At 39.9% G+C, this 20,830-nt stretch overlaps 1 protein-coding gene across 2 annotated transcripts; it reads right to left on the bottom strand.

Annotated features, from left to right (window-relative positions):
* Positions 1-302: 302 nt before the first annotated feature.
* ptgs1 (prostaglandin-endoperoxide synthase 1) lies at positions 303-19,665 on the bottom strand. Of its 2 annotated transcripts, none has more exons than XM_062516810.1 (11): positions 19,337-19,665; positions 19,116-19,208; positions 16,072-16,188; positions 14,832-14,972; positions 13,480-13,623; positions 11,826-12,007; positions 10,682-10,765; positions 8,964-9,210; positions 8,509-8,795; positions 4,680-4,827; positions 303-970 (listed from the first exon to the last, which is right to left on the bottom strand). In XM_062516810.1, exons 1-11 carry the CDS (start codon positions 19,341-19,343, stop codon positions 612-614), a joined length of 1,809 nt encoding a protein of 602 aa, XP_062372794.1. In that variant the 5' UTR covers positions 19,344-19,665; the 3' UTR covers positions 303-611. The 2 variants fall into 2 exon arrangements, with proteins under 2 accessions (XP_062372794.1, XP_062372795.1); XM_062516811.1 differs by having other exon boundaries at positions 19,116-19,164.
* Between the last annotated feature and the right edge of the window lie 1,165 nt (positions 19,666-20,830).

The following is a 20,830-nucleotide window of genomic DNA, read 5'->3' as shown; positions in this document are numbered from 1 at the left end:
CCAATCCATGCCGCAATATTTAGGATCAGCATTTCTTCTAGCCTACAGAAGAAATGGCTGAACCCAGAACCTTGTCATCTTTCTAGGGCACTGGGAGTGGATCAGCTCACTATTCTTCTTAAAGAACCAAAAGAGCTACAGCAGGGAATAAACCAACTCCAACAAATGGTTCCAACTAAACTGAAAAACATACCTTATTTGCATATTAAACCAGTAAATCCTGAAATACATCAAGACATACAAATTAAGGCAGTTATTCATTTACTGAAGGATATCTAGACACATGTATGTAATTATTTATTTGAGTTATATATTGACATGTATTTTTCAAAATCATTCTTCTGACATATTTTACAATATAGCCCTCAATAATAAGAACATGTATTAAGGTCTATGTGTAAACCAGTGACTAGTTGAACAGCAAGACTGGCCAATCATTATCACATTCCTTGCAGTGCATTTATTGAATTGTTCTGATGGAGAAAAGAAAAAATAAAAACATATTGTTCTGAGATTGTGAAATTGTGAGTGAAAACCATTATGTGCTTTATTGTGTTGGTATAAAGAAATGATCTTTGATCGGTGATGCACGGTATGTATTACCACCGGTCCTACAGTTCAGGCTTCAAAGAAGATGGCCGTTCTTGTGTTTCAGAGTGTGATTGAGAGGGAACACTGAATGCTACATAGGGACACCGCTTACTGTTCAGACACACCAGCCTTTCAAGCGAGGCGGAATTGACAAGGTTAAAACCTGTCGTGCCACCGAATGTGCTGGGTTTCCAATAATCGGGAGAACATATTGGATTTCCCAACAGACCCTTCAAGGAAAATGGCGCGCCCATCTCTACCATGCTCTGACCAAATATCGCACCTGGACGAGGCTTTTCCAGTAAAAGTCCAGGGTAAAATTCCAGGGCGTCTATGTCCCCATAGAGTTCTTCCAGCTCACGTGCAGTCTCTTCATTTTCTGAAAATAAATTAAAAAAAAAATAATAATAATAAATAATATCACAGAAAGTCAAGAGAAATACAGATGGCTTGATCAGTGCTTTTTCATGCTTTGTACAATGTTAGAACTAGTCATTTGCTTGGGATGTAATTGCTTTTAACAATGCATATACATATCACATACTGTATGTGAAACGTTTCCTGCATTAATTTGGCACGTCATCCATGCACATTCTCAAAAGTATGCAAGATGCAAAATAAACATACTGTAAGCATTAGGGGCGATTGTAAAGGCACAGTACATATATGCATGAGAGGACCGGTTTTATTTATGACCTGGGTCTGCACGTCTTAGGGTCATACACTGTTATCCTTGACTGCTAGTAAGTAGTAGTAGCTAATGTATTAAACTAGGGATGTGCAATATGATGATATTAGATCATGAATAATTCAACTTAAATAGCGTCTTTCATGGTACCCAAGGTCGCTTAACAAATGGGGGAGGGGGGCGGTTAGGGATCAAAGGACCTAGTGAAAATAGATGTTTTGAGGTGCTTTTTGAACGTGGGCAAGCATAGTAGTCTAGTCGTAATTTCTTGAACCCAGAAATGTTGAGTACCCTAAAGTTTTATTGCAGAAATGTCATCTATAGGCCTAATAGATGGAATTTAACTTGGTTGCCTAAAGTTGCACTTTGGGCAATTTGCATAATTAGCATAAATATATAGGCAATTAAGGTGAATAGGGTGCAGGTGAATAGGGTAAAAATTTTAAATAATAGATATCACTATGGAACTTTCGTAGTTGGTTACTTGTGCTAAGATGAGAAAAAAATGTATTGCATGTTTTTTATATTTTAATGTTTACATAGGCAAATGAGGCCATGTCTCATTAAACATGCGCTCATTTGCATACTGACAACATCAGATTGTTTAATAATAAAGTCATGCTCAAAATATTTTTTTCCAAGGGTAAACATGTGTACTTGGGGTCTGAGTTGGTGAAAACCTTTAAGGAACCTGGTCAGGAGGCAGTGTTGACCTATGGACGGACCGATTAAGAAATTAGGAGCTCCATGCAAAATAACTATATAACAGCATGCACACACACGCAAACCTACAAGAACTATACATAATATGCTAAATAACTATATCCAGCATGCACACGTACACAAATACACATTAACTATATACAAGAACTATATACAACATATAACTATGACATTTTAAAGGCACAGGAGCAAGATGTTTTTGTACGGTCACAATTATGACCATTGGGATTAAATGGGTCAATAGGTTAACACTGCCTCCTTACCAGGTTCCTTTAAAGGTTTTTACCAACTCAGCCCTCCAAGTATACATGTTTACTTTGGAAAAAAGAAAAATTTTGAGCCTGGCTTTATCACACTATCTGATTTTGTGTGTATGCAAATCAGAGCCTTTTTTATGAGATAGGGCCTAATTTGCATATGTAAACATTAAAATATAAAAAACATGCAATACATTTTTTCCTCATCTTAACACAAGTAACCAACTGAGAAAGTTTCATAGTGATGTCTATTATTTAATTTTTTTACCCTATTCACCTGCACCCTATTCGCCTTAATTGGCTATATATTTATGCTAATTATGCAAATTGCCCAAAGTGCAACTTTAGGCAACCAAGTAGAATTTCATCCACTAGCCCTATAGATTACATTTATGCAATAAAACTTTAGGGTACTCAACATTTCTGGGTTTACTATTGGGCCTATGGGGATTACGACTAGACTATAGGACAGAGTGAACGTGGAGTGGTAGACTGTTCCAGAGTGTGGGAGCACTGGCAGAGAAAGCCCTGTCACCTAAAGTCTGTAACATGGTGCCGAGGGTGGCCAGCGGGTCCTCGTCAGATCAGCTGGCTGAGAGTATAGGGTGGAGGAGATCTGTGAGGCATTGTGGTGAGAGTCCACGGAGAGATTTGTAGGTAAGCAGGAGGATCTGGTAGGTGATACGTTACTTGCCTGGCAATCAGTGGAGCTGTTAGGATAGGGGTGATATGCAGCCAGAGCTTTGTGTGGTTTAGAACGCTGGCAGCTGAGTTCCGTGATATACTGGAGTCTGCTAAGGGCATTGGTGGGCAGTCCAGACAGGACACCACTGCAATAGTCCAGATGGGAGGTGGTGAAGGCATGGATGAGTGTCTCAGTTACTGAATGTGTGAGTAAAGGCCGGAATCGTGAGATGTTGCTGAGGTGGTAGGCGGACTTGGTGATGATGATGTTGATGTGTGCCCGGACGGAGAGAGTGGAGTCCAGGTTGCATGCCTCAGGAGATGGGGAAATTGAGCAGCCACCCACAAACAGGGCCAGGTCTCCAACTTCCCTAAGCAGTGGTACAGGCCAGGGGCCACCACCATGGTCTGTGTTATCATCCATGATTTGAGTTTCTGCAGGCAGTTGACAAGTTGTGTGGGTGGGAGCTGGGAGGAGGGGTTTGTGCTGAAGTTGAGCGTCATCGGCGTAGCAGTGGAGGTTGAGTCCATGTTAACAGATACTGCAATATGATCTAGGGGTAGCATATAGATGGCAAACAGCAGAGGACCAAGCACAGAGCCCTGGGACACACCTTGGTCGGTGGGTGCTGGATCAGAGTTGGAGCCATTTTAGGATGATGAATTGTTTCCGGTCTGTGATGTTGTAGGACCAGAACCAGGACAGTGTTGTGCCACTGAGGCCGATGAGATCAGAGAGGCAGTGGAAAAGGATGGAATGGGAAACTGTATCAAAAGCTGAAGAAAGGTCAAGGAGGATGAGGATGGTGATGAGGCCATTGTCGGCAGCAAGCAGGAGGTCATTAGTGATTTTGATGTGAATTTGAATGTGACAATATGGAGCAGGTGGTCCCTAAAAAGTATTCAACATGCTGTAAGTAACTTGAATTTACCAAATCATCAGGGAATCTGGTGAGTTTAGCGGCATTTAGTTTCAGTGATATCAGCAGGGCCAGAGCCATGGTGACAGCCACAACAGTGTTTTCTATTTTGTTTCTATGCCAACGGACACTGAGTCATACAGAAGTTGATCTGAGCTGCGTTAGAAAAACGATAGCCATCTGTCTGCAAAGAATGTGAAAGGCTGTGATTAAATCAAAAAAACGTTTAACTTTGTTACTATTTTTTTGGTCATACTGTACATCATTCCATGTACGTGTGCTTTCATAGTTTTGACCTTTTGACATGGGCACCGTATATGTTATTAATATACAGTAGTGTGCTGGAGCAGTGTTAGTGTCAGCGACTAAATGTATGTCCCATTCTGGGACCGATCCCCTGTTGCTAAATACCAGTCCCTTACTTCCATAGTTTTTCTTCCAATATATTGTGCTCAATTTTCATTAAGTGTTTCCTGTGTTTTATATGCGATGCTTAGCCCTAAATGTCACCAGTAACACCCATGAGTAGGCCTTGGGGCCAGTAGTAAGTTGTGGAACTATTACATCCATAAGCTGGCTTTTCTGTTTGACTTTACTTGAGTCACCCTGGATCAGGCCCAAGCAGACAAGTCCCCCACTGTGCTGGGTTCAGCTGAAGGTTTAATTCTGTTAAAAAAAGGGAAGGTGTTTTTCCTTGCCACCATCACTTCGTGCTAGCTCTAAAGTCTACTAATCTTGTCAATCTCACCACAAAACCAATTCAGTTTAACTTCTCTGAATTAACAATCTTAAGAGTTAAAAACATTTTGTACTCACCAGTTAAATCAAAGAATGATGTATATGGCTCCAGGTTGAAGCGTTTGCGGTACTCATTAAAAGGCTGCACACGGAGTTCTCTCGCTTCTCGAATAACACTCTCCGTCACACTAATTATAATAGGATGAATATTTTTACCGCCACCTATCTGAAAGAAGAAAAGTCACTTCATGAGGGTTTTTGCTATTAAGTTCATCCTAAATAGTGTAAGTACACAATATATTTTGATATTTGTGATATTTTGCACTTCTGCCTTGGGTAAAATCATGTGTGTTTTTTGACAAAAGACAAACCAACAGAGTAACATTGTACACTAGTAACTGTTCCTTCTGCTATGTCAACAGATGGCAGCTTTGGTTCCTTTTTGTAGACAAACTGCAGAGGTCTAATAGGTAACTGAATAACTCATTCGCTTGGTTAAAGGTTTTTATATATTTTTTGTGAACATTAAGATTTCCTTACAGCAATATTTTTCTGTCTTCCTCCTACAAATATGTTGCTAGTGTAAATATGGACAGCCAAGTTCATGGACACTCAAGAAGTTGAATATAAATGGAAAAATAGTTACCTTGTATTCACAAGATTTTCTACATGGTGCCAATAATTATGGTGTATGTTCTTAATGAACATGTTTTTCTTCATAAGATTTGTTTTCCATCAAAGTTGCATTGTCCCCCTCATTGTTTTCATTGTCAAACTAAGACAAATTGAAAAAAAAAAAAAAAAAAAATATTTTTGAATAACTCTTCTTACTCAAGTTTACCAGGGATAGAAATAAATGTGAAGGATGTTGTTCATATTTCAGGTTGTCATTATGACCTACTGTACATCCCTTTTGCCATATCTGATTCTTAGATGCCCTCTAGTGGACAAGAATCAGATTCAGAATCAGAATCAGAATCAGCTTTATTGGCCAGGTTTGTGTCCACAAACAAGGAATTTGACTCCGGTAAGAAGCTTATATTGCTTATACCCATGCCAAATCAAAGGAGGCATGGAAGAATGTGGGCTATGACCGTTACACTGGCTTGAAACATTTGTTTTTGTTTATGTAAAGGGAGCATGAAGAAGCCTCAAGGGGAATTCTCGCGATTTTTCACAGAGATTTCTGTTTTTCGAGGTCACCGAGTACTGTTGATATGAAAAAAAAGAGAAAATAATCAATTCTACCTTGCTTGTCTGGCCCATGGTGTGGCCTATAGGGACTCATAGTGCCGCCCTATGCCATTAAGTCTTGTGGCTGGCACACAGATTCATCTACATCATCAAGGTCAGTTTCAAGGCCAACATGTAAGTGACAAATACATCCATTCAAAGTTTGAGGTAACTTTGCTTAGTAACTTAGCTTTTCCTTCAAAAACAAGGATGTTTTTCTTTTTCTGGCCATTAGAACATATGAAATAGGCTACAGGTAAATGACAATTATAGCAAGACATGGTTGATGTACAGTAAGTGCCATACTGTATAAACAGTGTCTTTCACATTTTTTGGCACCGCTGGTTAAGTTGAGTAAAAAAAGATATACAAAATATCTACTGGCAATCATACATCTCAATGAAAACAGTGAGGAAAATTCCAACCTTTTTGGGAAGAACAGTTCTGAGAAAAAAAAAAATGCCTCATTGTGACAAGATGGACAGTGCATCACGCACCAAACACATGATCTCCTGGCTTGTCAAAAGCAACTCTCGCACGTGGCCTCTGTTTACATAGTGAAGCACATGGCCACAGGGTGGGACAAAGCTATTCAGGCAGGGCTGGAGGTGTTAGCTCACCCCACTGGTTTTCTATGGATTTCAGATCAGAGGACTGAAATAATAATGGCAGAAGCTCAGTAAGCCATTTCTGTGTTGATTTGGAAATTTGTTATGGTTCAATGACCTGCTTGATGATCCAATCATGACCCACTTTTAGTGTCTTGGCAGAGACACAGACTTTGCGCAGGTGCCCAGGGTCTTTGGAATAACAACAGCCCCACAACATCACAGATCCTTCACCATGAGGTTCTTTTCAGTATATAGTCTTTCTATGCATGACAAACCCAACCACCATGAGTTCAAGGAAGGAGTAGATCCTGCGCTTCTGCAAACAACTGGTGCATCCACGGCAGGGAACAAGCTAATCAAACTGAGGAAGGATGCTGGAACAACACAGACGTTTTTGAGACTTATTTTTTTTTAATGATCGACTCTGACGAAGATGTAATCAACATCGTAAACGTTAGTCTTTTTGCTGTGCACCATTGCATTAAAAAAGTCTCAAAAACGTCTGTGTTGCTCCGGTATCCTTTCTCAGTCCAACCACAATGAGTGTTGCAAAAAACCCCTCAATATTCACTCCAACTGACCACAGAACAAGATTGCAGGCAAAGTCCCAATAGCATTTAGAAACTTCAGCCTTTGACATTTGTAACTGAACAAAAATGGCATTCAAATAATATATTAACATGGAGGTCACTTCTGAGGGTTTTTTTTTTTGAGACTTGGTGACTACTAGATGCTGCTTGTTTCTATAACTCTCTAAAAGTAGTTCTCCTGGAATTTCTGACCTAGCCCACATCCCCACTGTGGGCACAAGATAAACAGCGGGTCCTTGTCCAGACAAATTTGTCGCAGTTCCAGTTGATTGGAATTTCTTAATTACATGTTTTTTCACTTTAAATAGGGGAATTTCAGGCAAGTGTTTTATTTTGTCATAGCCATTACCATTTTAAAGAATTCCTCGGGAACATAAGTCCGAAAAATGGCTGTGACACACACAACTTTCTTCTGAAACTGGTCAATCTTTGCTGTGAAATGGAGAAATGACACGACTCTTTCCACAGAATAGTGTGAACTGACTTTAACCTGAATAGAGAGGAGAGGGAGTCTAGATTGAGAAACAGATGTGTCACTGGTCCTCAACTGGCAGTTTTGTTACATAGTACTTGCAAAACACCAGTGTGTCAATATCAACAGAAGAGGTGACTTCAGGACGCTGGCTCTCCGGAGTTGTAAAGAAAAAGCCACATCTCAGACTGACTCAAAAAAAAAATGGGCAAAAGAACACAAACAGTCATTGGAGAAAGACTGGAACAAAAAAAGTGTTATGTACTGTACAGACACATCGAAGGTGTTCAGAGACTCAGGCCAAACTCCTGGAGGAGTGTTCACTCCATCTGTCAAGCATGTGATGTCTAAGGGTGGTGGTGTGGTGGGAAATTTGGAATGTTTTTTGTGTCGTGGGAAATTTATACAGAACCAAACGAATTCGGAGGAAAGAAGGCCACCGTTCCAGTTTGAAACATCATGCCGCACCGTGTGGGCAGTGTTTGGTTGAGGCCAGTTTCTTTCACAATGAGGTTAGTGACCCAAAACACAGCTCCAAACTATGTCAGAACCACGAAGGAATGTAACAGGCAGCTGGTATTCTTGAATGGAATGGAAATGTCTAAGTGACCTCATTTGAATGGCAGTGGATCACACCCAAATTGACCTAAATGACCATTGTCTGACCACTCTTTGGATTTTAAGTACTAAGTAATGATTTTGTCAGCTACATTTTTTTCTATCCTATCTGCAAGCCTTATGAGAAATACACATTTCATTTTTCATTACTGAGATGAAAGACATACAGTATACAGTAATTTCCCGCATATAAGCCGCATTGTGTATAAGCCGCAGGACAGTGTTTTATTGCAAGTTAAAAGAAAGAAAACCATATTAACACCATATTAACTGCCCCCCTGTATTAACTTCATATCGGAAGATATTTTGCAAAATCAATGTATAAGCCGCGGCTAATAGTCGGAAAATTACGGGTAGACCAGAAAGACTTTTCAAATAACTACCTGTCCAGCCTGCTGCAGGGAGAAAGCCTCGACAAGCTTCTCCACCCCATAGTGGGTGAGAACGGACGTATTGAAGATGAACTGGGAGTAAGGAATCTCATCACCATCGATGTGGAAGCTATCAGGCATGAGAGGATGCCAGTGGTACAGGTGGTTGAATTCCAAAGCTATGCGGTTCTGGTACTGGAACTGGGAACCAAACAGTAGCTCTGGGTCAAACTTCAGATGAAGTAGATAGCCACTTAGATGTTGGACGTAGTCTTCAATCACAATCCTGATTGTCTCACCTAAAAGCAACACACAATTATTTTAGTAACATCTCAGACGACGACAGTTAACATCTAAAACGTCAAAAATGTACTTATACAAACTAAATATTAAGAGACACCATATTCAATTGAAAATACACTTAATAGTGACACCATCTGTGTTATAGGATTAAAACCCATAGTTACCAATAACAATGAGACGGGCAGTCTGGAAAAGTTGTTCATCGTCCCAGGTGGGGTGTTCTTCAAGCAGGATGTCACAGATACGGTTGTGTTCACGCAGCCATAGCGTGGCATACAAACTGAGGCCTGGCAGGAGCCCAAAAACCTCCTGTCCAATTGCCAGTCTGTTCTCCGGGGCCACAGATGGAGGGTAGCTCATGTTAACCTTTGCCATGGCTTCTGTTGGTGGGTACATCTCACCATTCAGCAGCTTTTCAGAGCATGAAGATAAATGACTATCAGGCTATGCTTTAACAACAAACGTTAGATTACAAAAGACGCAAAAAATATGTCAGGTTGCGTCATTCCTTACACATAGCACAAATATGACACAGACCACTTTGACAATCTTTCGCAATATTTCGCAATCTTCAAGGGAATATGATGCAGACAACGATTTAACAATTGTTCAATGATTGTTTTTCCTCTGTGGTCTGACATATTCACCCCAATTTCACCTTTAAAAAAAAACCCTGTATACACACTCTTAAAAAAACATCCAAATCAGCATCATCCAAACATTTGTTTTGCCAAACATTTATCAAATCCTGTCAACCATCACTGAAGGGCCATTATCTTAGCCTGAACGTGTACAGCCATGATTACGGCTATGTGTGAAGGAATGTGTGTATCACTGAAAAACGTGTGAGGTATGGGAACCTTCAGAAATAGGAAATGGATGACAACCTCTGACATCCAAAAGGAAACATTTGATAGTATAGGTTTTTGCTGTGTTGCAAATGATTGTTTTCAGAGCAGATATCCTCACACATGAATGATGCTATTTAGGTGCTGCAAGTAATCTTACATCAAAGATCCTTGATTACTTGATTACTGTATATTTACCTTTACATTCCATGCAGCTATGGTTGTTGAACTTGCATGTATACAGATATTGCACTTCTGTCTGATTATGTTCATATCACCTATCACAATTTGAATACCATATGATTTTGTCCTACTTGTACTATGAGCTAATTGTTCAGGAAAATATCAGCAAGAAATACAGCTGCAATAATCGGTAACCAAGGTGTGTTGTGCAAGTGGGATAGGCAGATTATGGAATGATTAAGAGATTTCAAATACATGTAGAAATGTCTGCATTGTGTCTGCACACAAACATTTCTGCAAATCACACCAAATGTCTGTATTTTCAGCCATTCTAATCTAGACGAATCGCAGTGTTTCGATTCTAATGCTGTTTATCAACAACTGCAGAATACTGAGTGTATCCAAAGCATGTGCAGTTGAACACTGTATACACATTTTCAAGTTTGGCCTGTTTCTTATCAAAATATTGACCATATTGTCACACTAAACACTAACTTTAGCATACATGTAACTATCTACATAAGCCATGTGTCTATATAATTTAGGATTATTAAAACAGAGAAATACATATTTGGTTAACAATGTTAAGAAATATTTGCTTAACAACTAATCCTATGGCAAACAATGCGTTGGCACATTAATTTGCACATTTAGTAGGTAGAGGTCGACATTAAAGGGTCACAACATGAGTGTGGCTCTTAAAAAAAGAGAAATCCTGTAAATAGTAACATAATAGATATCACAGACTGCTCCCAAGTGTCCTTAATCTAGGTCGTATCTACCACTTGTACCAAAGCATGGGAAAAAAATGTAGACGGTGCGCTGTGTTTTCACTTAGTGAGAACGCTCACCTGGTATTTCAACTTTCCATCTTTGAGAAGCCTAAGATTCAGCTGCCGGGGAAGATTATCCCCATATATGTGTCCTGCATCCACCTAGAGTTGTAGTCACATGTAATATCATTTTACACAAATATCACATAAGCCTCTGTAATAAGGTAGGTTTTGATAATACTATGAAACATTAGATAGGGCTCCAGCACAGGAGGGCACATGCACCAGAGATTTGTTATCCTCTCACAAAACTTTCTTGACTTTCTCAAAAAAAAAAATTGCTGTTTACTATCACAACACTCATTCACATGCACATATCAGTCCTCACACTAAGGTGGCTACTCAGGAACAGAGATCTGGCCCTGCGTATGACCTGGGGACTACACAACACCTCCTTATGTCAGTGAGTTATTTGTCTGGTATCCACGATATTCCGTAGCCAACAATGGGGGTCGCCATGACACCGAAAACGGTTATCTATTTCCGGCGAGGCTGCGTTGTATCTATTTTAACGTGACGGTTGACAGTGCTTAACTTATCATAACGCATATAAAAGATAAACTTTTCTATTTTATATCGGTTATATATGATGCAGTATATCCATGCTTAGGTCAGAATTGTCAACATTTCGAAAGAAATCTAAGTTGAAGCATAGTTAGCTACCGAGAACAGAATGAACGGAAGTTGAAAACAGTATCGGAACGATACATATTTCTGGGTTAAGGAATAAGGTGGATAGTTTCACCTAAACATTTGGGCATGTGAGGCTCCCCAGGCACTGCTTCCCACTGCATTAGCCACGCCCATCGGCATATCTCTCTCTAGGGCTCTGGCCACGCCCAACAGGAAATTAGTTAATTAGAATGTTGTGCATTCTGACACATGTTCAATTTTGATGTACTACTCCTAGAGGGTTAATCAGATTGATGTCAAATTTGTTATAGAGGATGTCCAGAATTTGCTGTCATTGAGGAGGCCATACTGTAACCCTAGGCCTACTGTTGGCCTACATTAGTTCACCTACTGTATACCCATTGGCTTGAGCTCAAGCCAACATTCAGCACATATTCATATCCTTTCACTGTCTTCATATACTCTGTATAGACTCAAATTCGGGAAACCAGTATGATGATAATACACATATACACATAAGTATACTTACCCCATGACCTAAGGCTTTTGTGAATGCCAATCCCATTCTGTTGTGGGTTTTGAAGAACTGATGAGTAAAATGTTGGGCAAAGAAGGCAAACATGAGGTTGCTTCCCTGAGGGTCAGGCTTGAAATGATCCCGAAGCATAAATCTCTCCACCAACATTTTTGGGTCTGGAAGTTCCGTTTTACCTGCAGAGAAGTGAAAACAATTAAAATACCTGAAATATTTTTAGCTGTGCTGCTCATCTCAGAGACCCTATACATGACAGAAGAACACATCTTTTTCAAATTGTATATACAATAGTCTCAAAGAGCTGTCCAAGGCCTGAAGAAAGCAGGATGCCTTGGATAAAGACCAATGCAGCTGTGAAAGGGAAAAACTCCCTCTTCACATGAAAAACCCTTGAGCAGAGCCAGGCCAGAGGGATATATAAGGAGGATGCTGGGGAAATTAGGTAAACAGATCATTCATATACAGTATATCATAGTGACATAGAATGGATGGACCAACAGAGTATTATATCTTGTTCTCTGATGTTTATATTTGTCTGTCCAAAACATACTCAGGTGCTATTTTGTATACGCAAACTGTGGAATAAAATGCCCCATTTTAGCAGATAGCGTTCTAGCACTTTTTCCCTATTCTTGTCTGGCATCCATATATGAATAATTATTAGAAAGTGCAATAAGACCAAGTTAATCTTGTTAGAAAGTGCAATAAGACCAACTGAAAATGAAACCTGGCGTTTTTCTAGGCTGATTTGACATGGAACTACACTCTCATCTGGCGTAATAATCCAGGCAAATTGCAAACGTACCATAGGTGCAGTGATATCATACGCAGCATCTGAAAATAGTCCCCATAGACAACAAGCAGTAGTAGTGCCAGTAGTTTGCAAGTTGCCTTGATTATTACGCCAGATGAGAGTGTAGTTCCATGTCAAATCAGCCTAGAAAAACGCCAGGTTTCATTTTCAGTTGGTCTTATTGCACTTTCTAACTTGAAAGGAGACACGTTTTAAATGGGACAATTACCAGAAATCTTAGTCACTTTTAAACATGAAGCTAGCAGACGAGAAGCTAATGGTCTAATCCGATTCAAAGATCTATGCTAGGCTGAAGCTAAAAGTTGTATCGCCAGACTCACAGAATGGCTGGATGAACGGGAACAAGGTAAATATCGATTGTTTTGCTCGAGGGGAGGTGGAAAATGAGCGTATTTCCAAAAATGGCGGAATATCCCTTTAAGCAAGCTTTCAGCTGATTGGCTTCCTCACAGCCAATGACCACTCACAATAAACTCGACCTACTCTATCTATGTGAATCTCCAACGTGGAGTGGTAATGTAGCGTGTGGAGGGCGGCAGTGATCAGAGGAATACTTTGCATTACAGTCTGTGCTCGGGGTCACACTCTGTCTTTGTTCTGATTGGACACTTTTTGTAGTGGTCATCTCAAAGCTCATGATTGACATGTTAAGGAAGAAACATTGTGCTTCATGTGACCATGCACCCAACTGTCCTTCCTGTATTTAACAAAGCCTTATTAAAAACGGCTTTACATTCTATGTCTGCTTTAAAATCAAAAGAGCACAATGCATAAATAAAAACAATGTGACTATAAGTGACAGTTTTACACAAATGTGATGACATTATGCCTTACCTTTAGCACCCATAGGAGTTGGGCAGTCTTCTGGCACAGGTGGCAGGATACGCGTGTAATAGGTGGTGTTGTAGTATGATTCCCAGTTCAGGTATCCATACTTAGAGTTGTATGTTGGAGGACTTGGTATAAGATCGGATCTTGCTAGGCGGTAAGAGTTAGTAGGACAAGATAGCAAAACGTTAAATTTATTCATAAGTTTTGTTGCCTTCATGGATACAAATATGCTCAAATCAAAACATGAACCAAGGTAACCAAAGTGCTGTAACATAGGGTTATCCATTATCTTCACAAGCTTGTTTGAACACTGATTTCCCCGAAGTAGTCAGTGGAATTCCACTTGATTTAGGAGCATGAGATAAAATATCTTACAAGAATTTAGAACAACATTCGAGAATTGGATTGCTAATTGTGATACGTTTGCTATTTCAGCATGTAACATAAGATATCAAGTCCTACACTGTGGAATACCCATTACAAATGAGAGTTCAGGAAGTCAGGGTATCAAGCAGAAATTTTATGAAGACTGCTAAATCACAGGAACTTCAGAAAAAAGTCCATTGTATATTAAAAGTTATTTTGGAAGGATGCCATCTATCCTTCACTCCTCTCAGCCACTCCTCTAACGCAACTGACATTCCAAGTGCACCTCCTAGTTGCTGAGCAGGGGCTCTCTACCCAATACACAGACATGGGGGGAAGTCTCAGGGCTTTAACTGAATCAACATCTCCCAGATGTAAGGTCATACCCAACACACGCATCGAGTAAGCACACTAGCAATGTGGCTCAATAATAAGCAGAAACAACACATTGCTGTTAGCAAATCTAGATGTCTTTGACATCTTCAAGGTAGCTCTCAAAACAGTACATCATTTTCAAGAGGAAACTAAAACAGACATTGCGGTAACAAACAAATTTCTTTTCCTCCTGTTTATGAGATAGAAAAGGGGGAAAAAAGTCATAAACTGACTGAGAGATCATGATGGAGGCAGAGTGCCCATAGTAATCTCAAGCAGACTCTGCATATTTACCTTCTGTAAATATTTAGTCTATTAGGCATTCCGAAGGCACTGTATGGTACGGGTTGTCTCTCACTCATTGTGGACTACTACAGCATAGATCATGACAAGACCATGCTGTAGACTTGCACTGCTACCATTTCTTTGCTATCATTTCTTTACTATTATCCTTTTTTACAAAACAGCATGACAGCAAGAAAGTGTCAAACTATCAAATGTCCAGTTATATAACAGGTTATTTTTCAATTTTGTTTTTACTGGTGGTGAAGCAACACCATCTCTGTAGCTGTGATCCCCCATTCCATCCATTACATAAGCAACATAATACTAACCAGTCAAGACAATCCGCATGAGCCAGTCCCGCAGTCTAGTGCTGTTGATGATGTTCCAGAGCCAGTGGAAGTGGGTGAGGATATAGTGAATAGCATCAGGACTTGGTTTCAGGATGAGCTTAACTCTGGTCCACAATTCCGCTGAAAAAACCCCCCCATCAAACAACAAAACAAAAAAAGATTAACTCACAGTTGATATTTTTGTTATGAAGTCTTAGGCTGGGATTATACTTGCCGTTAGACCAAGCGTAAGCGTATGCGACCGTGTGCGACCTGCTGTGTCCTGTGTACAGACTCGCTGCAGCATTACGCACCCAACTGGAGGTCTTCACTAGGGGGAGACTATAGTAATTCAGCTGTGGAAGTTGGCCATGTGCCATTGTTTACTCTCATGATTGCCCCCAGCTTCGATGTCGATAATGCATCTTGCAGTCACCTTTTTTTGGAGTGATCGCCCCCTACTTTCTTATCAGTATTGCATCTCGCGGACGCGTCATGTTCGCTTGCGACGACGTGCACGACCGACGCACCAAACGACCGCAAAATACGCGAGGCAACCATGATGCGAACGCGAACGCGTTGTCTGCAACAAGTCTAAACCTGCCTTTACTCCTCCCCGTGAATGACCCCTGCAAGATCTTGGCCTGTGATCTCACTAAACACCAGAAGCATGTCTTCAGGGGGAGCAAGGCAAGCAGTGTTTGCTTAGAATGATTGCTTGGTACAACATGGCATGACACAACATCTTTACACTCTGTTTCATAAACATGATTTGTAGCCTGTTTGCATTCATCTCTTAAAGGGATGGTTCGGAGTAATTGCCCCCTAGGGTCATTTGCACCATGACCTCGAGCACTGGTAGCGGCAGCAGCATAGAGTAGAAGCCATCAGACAAGTGTTATTTAAATAAACTCCTGGTGTACTCACACACTTTCCAATGCCTCATTTCTTGAGTACAAATCCTATTTGTACTACTGCAGAAGTTTGGTAGGCTACCATTCCGGGCATTAGGGGGGTAATTTAGGAGATACACAGTTGGTTCCATTAGCGCCTGCACTACGCCATTCGGCTGATAGCGCTAACTCAATCAATGTTCGACCAAGGGGACCATGTATAAACCTCAGCTATGAGGATAATACATGGGGGCAGTCAATATCATGGCATTAATATGGTTTTGTTTCTTTCAACTTGCACAAAACACTGTGGCTGCGGCTTATACACAGGAAATGACTGTACTCACGAATAGTGCAGTTCTCTCCATAGTAACCAGTGCGGGTACAATCACATTCATAACTGTCCATCCCATATCTTATGCAGATTCCCATATGCTGACATGGATAGTAGCAACAAGGATTAACTGAAAAAAACATAGAAACTATGATTAGGCCTACATATTCCTGTCACTCTCTCTCTCTCTCTCTCTTTCTCATACACACACACACACACACACACACACATCAAACCCAGAATATTGGGATCATAAAGCAAAACACTAAACACTGACATGACATGATCGTGTTGTGGTGTCTGTGTGTGATTGCAGTGCCTTTGAGCTTGTCTGATTGATTGATTGATTGATTGATAGATTGATTGATTGATAATCTGATTGTGATTTTAGTGAGTATGCTCCACGCAAATCATTGACTCCAGTCTGTGAATTGCAGGCTGGCATTCCACAGCTCCAATGGGCTATCTTCTCCTTCACAACCGACCAGCCTGAAGTCAACATTAGTGCTTGATGTTCTTTGTGGAATGTGCAAGCAGATTTTAAAAGTGATAAAACAGCCCAGTTTTGATAAGGGTGGGAAGCATTTCTGTTTAATTTCTTTCTCTCCTATTCTCTCCTGTGAATAAGGACTTAAGTTAGGTAACTTATTGTGTTGTGGTCTCTTGTTTTTTTTTTTTTTTTGTCTTTGGTAGGTAACTCTAAAGTTTAAATATTAGTAAAGTTTTAAAAGGCTGCAATTTTCTTGTTGGTGGTTCTTCGAAGTTGGCAAGGAGGACATCTTTTTCCATGTTGCTCAAAGTTTTCCCCTGGATGGAATGTTTGGCACTGTTTTGACAGCACATCGATGTACAGCTTGCACGTAATTTGTAGAGTTCACAGTTTGGCAGTATGGTTGAGTAGTCTGAACATAATGTGCTCCTATATATTTTCCTTCACTGACCTCATTGACCTTTTCTTTTGAATACGCCTAGACATCAGGGAAGGATGTGAAAGAAAGACATCATTCTAACATAGGATTCCATTCCACAGCAATTCAAGGTTCTAACAAAGATCCTTCATCGCTCTGTTGATGTCAAATGAACCCAGATATTCTTTAGAATGTTCACTCTCCAACATTCCTGTCAAACCTGTGTGACGGTAGACATCCTTTTGTTAAGAAAACACTTAGACATCCTTTTGCTAAGGAAACATTACTACAGTTACAGTAGGCTACCTACAGTAACTATGCAAGGGTGGAATTTATTGACCTAGGGTTTATTGACCTTGGGTGTACAACTTTTTCCTCCTGGTTATTTACTCAAACAGGAGTAATATTTCCCTCTTCTGATAAAGGGAACTTGATAACTAATTGATAAATCGAGGGCTGAGAACCAAAGGGGAGTAAGTGACATTTTGGTCAAAATTGAGTTATATATATCACCTGAAAGCTCTTGATGAGCTCTCTTAGCTGACAAAATTATAGAAGTAAAATATATTGATAAATATATAGTTATTGAACAAAAACCAAAGGTCTTTAACTGTGAACATACTGTAGAAGCAGTTAGATTTGTTTTGGCTCTCCTGTGAAATGTCACTTACACCCCTTTGGTTCTCAGCCCTCGAAATATGAAATCAGAATGTGGCGGTGCTGGTTGGCCCTCACAAAGCATTTGTTTAATACCAAATACAACATAATCCATAATCCTGACCTTGAAATCATTGGCCCATGCCTAACCAATCACATTGATCAGAGATTCTTAACTTTGCTTCCTACTTTGCCTAACCTTTACAAAACTGATTATACTGCATAGTCCATGGGTGTCAAACATAAGGCCTGGGGGCCAGATCCGGCCCGCCAGCAGTAGTAGCTGACCTAAGGAGCTACAGTAGTATATGCTGTAGCCAGAAAAGTTGTGGGTTCATTTCCCGACTGCTACCGTTATGCTCTTAAGCAAGGCACTTGAGTTAGTCTGACTGTATTTGTAATAATTGACACATGTAAGCTGTTTTTGATTAAAACATCAGCCAAATGGATGCGTAAGCACAATTTTACTGTACCTACATGTTTGCTGTTTGCTGTTTGCTGCTGCACAACAACAGCAGCAAACTGTTCATTTCAGGAGTGGCTACATTCTATAGTTAGCTGTTACTAGTACAGTTACTGACCCTGCCAATTTTTTCCAAGCTTTTACGGTTAGGTTACATATAATATTTGTATGGCGCAATAAGACACGTTTGTTGACAGTTTTCTCACTGGTTTTAGACAAAAAACTAATCTCAATACTGCCATATTTCTCTGGAATAGGCTACATTTGAGAATAGATGGAATTCAATATACATGTAGCCTATATCAATATGCAGAAATATCAGCAAGGTAAAGGCTTACCATATCTACGTAGCTCAGACTACAACACTTTCTCAAACACTTAAAGTGGTCTGTCAATCTGGGTCCAATGTAACCCAAGCCCTTACATGGCCTCCCCACTGCAGCACAAACACATGGATGGCATGCATTACGTCCTAGCATGACTTCCTGCTTCACCCTCAGTTTAGCTGTGATAACACTAGAGGGCAAAATTTGAATGAAATGTGGTTGTGATGTAACAGAATGGAAATGCTGATAACTCAACCACCACTTTAACAGCACTTTTAACTACAGTGCTGCTGCTGAATTTCGTTGTAAACCATCACCATTATTATTATCATCATCATTATTATTATCATTATTATGGCAACTAGGCTATTATCATTGTTAGGCTATTATTTTATTATCATAGAAGCAGCCTAGTAGTAGACCTATATCACAATTATTTTTGCTTGTTAATTTGTGGCAAGACCCATTGAAACTCAGCACAAAGCCTATGAATGACCCTGTCGTAGTCCCCAGCTCAAGATCAGGCTTGTTCTTCACACACAAAGGCATAAAGGAAGAATGTTCTCCAGAATGTGACAGTGACTGCTTTGTTTCATCATTCTGGTTTTAAGACTTGCAGGAATGCCAATCAACCGGTTGTGTATTTGCACGTGCACATTACATTGCATTACATTACATTGGTCTGATCGGATCGGAAACTTACTGCGTGCTTTTGAGACAGTCTTTTCTTCCTCAGCTGTAATCGTCTGTCCCTGTGACAGCAGGAGTAATGTGCAGGTTTGCAATACGCACGATACTGATGGAGAGGAATAAGAGTAGAGCTAAGTACCATTAGCTATGTATAAATTAGCCTAGTACAATTAACTGCACCTATATCTGATTTAAACGGGCATATTAAAAATGAAATAGTTATCAGTTAGTTACCCTTCATTGTTAGCTTCAAATCCAGTGTAAGTTAGAACGCTGTCGTCGCTGCTTCGCTGCTGACCCAGGTTAGAGTCTCGTTTTTTTACGATTTAAATGGAAAAATAACAATCATCCTCAAGTGTCAGTGTCAATTTCAGTGCATAGAAACAACGGAGTCGATTGTGTCAAATAGATAAAAGAAAACGCATTGATTGGGCCCCAAACTGCTTCAGTCAGTGTCTAACTTTCTTTCCGCCGGTGAGTTGCAGCCCTCGAAAATATCCAGGAAAGTTCATTACGGGCGAGGGAGCGGGAAGAGGGTGGTGCAATTTCTGTTGTGAGAAAGTCGTGTTGTATTTTTTTTTTTTTTTTTAATTAATGTAGCAACCTAGGGCTAGGGAAGCCCGCAATGGTTGTAAGATTTGTAAAAAATACGAGGTGGAGTTAGAATGACATGATCAGTCCTGTTAACCCATACAAGTCCACAAACTAAATAGCCTAAACTTCTGACCACGTTTTCTAAACTATAACTTTGCTTATGCGTAGGCTAAATGAGAATATATGTGTAAATTATTTATTTACTATTATTATTATTTTTCAAAATCAGATAGGGCTACACATATCCGCTGTACTTAGGCTATATTATAATTTGCCATAATATGACGATTTACAATTTTTTTATGTAAAGTTTAGCACCATATTTAGTTCAGTGTATGATGTCATGGAAGATGTTCCTGGCTTGATCCCAGGAAGAGACCAAGGAGAGGAATCATACTATAGCCTATGGGAGGGCTCCATGTTGGCCATATTACAGTAAACAAATGTACATTTCCAGGAAGGGTTTACATTACAGTTTTTGCCCGTTGCTTGAACACATTTTTCAAAACCTCGCTCACTGTGCCAAAACTCTACACACAAGCAAACATAACACAACCCTAGGAAATATACCTTTCACATCTATTTCAAATTGAAACTCTACTATCAGTACCTAAACTCTGCTATCAAAACCTAACAATCCTTTGTCAAAATATAACTCTGGTGACAAAATGAAACACACTTGCATCATATGCATACACTTTCAGATCAGGAAGAACACACTAGTCTACTCTATATAAAACATATTTGCTTGAATACCTTCGCTCATTGTGCCAAAACTCTAAACACACGTAAACATGACACAACACTGGGAAATAAACCATTCACATCACCATTTCCAATGGCAAAACTGAGGGCTTTTTGTAGATGGCTGATTGGTGTTCAGTTTTGCAAGTAAGTGCGTTCAGTTGTGCACTTGAGAGGTTGCAATTACCCGATGTGTTTTGTGTTTTGGATATATGTGTTTAACAAACGGTACTCTGAGATTTCATTTTTGAACAAAGTGTCTTATGACATAGTATGCAGGACCAAGTGTGTTGCATAAAGGAGTAAGCGTGTTGCAGGATTGCAACTAGAGGGCAAAGCAGCACTTTTGTTTTAGGTATAGGTACATGTGTTTGAGATATGGCAACAAAA

The sequence above is a fragment of the Sardina pilchardus genome, chromosome 16, assembly GCF_963854185.1.
Source record: "Sardina pilchardus chromosome 16, fSarPil1.1, whole genome shotgun sequence".
In the NCBI taxonomy this organism is placed as follows: Eukaryota; Metazoa; Chordata; class Actinopteri; order Clupeiformes; family Clupeidae; genus Sardina; species Sardina pilchardus.
This window is presented reverse-complemented; position numbering and strand designations above follow the sequence as displayed.

Excerpts from the sequence above, each read along its gene's own strand:
- ptgs1 (XM_062516810.1), bottom strand. Across the intron at positions 16,189-19,115 it reads GACTGTCTCAAAAGCACGCA|TTAATCCTTGTTGCTACTAT; the intron begins GTAAGTTTCCGA and ends TGTTTTTTTCAG. Across the intron at positions 9,211-10,681 it reads ATGGAAAGTTGAAATACCAG|CTGCTGAATGGTGAGATGTA; the intron begins GTGAGCGTTCTC and ends TGCTCTGAAAAG.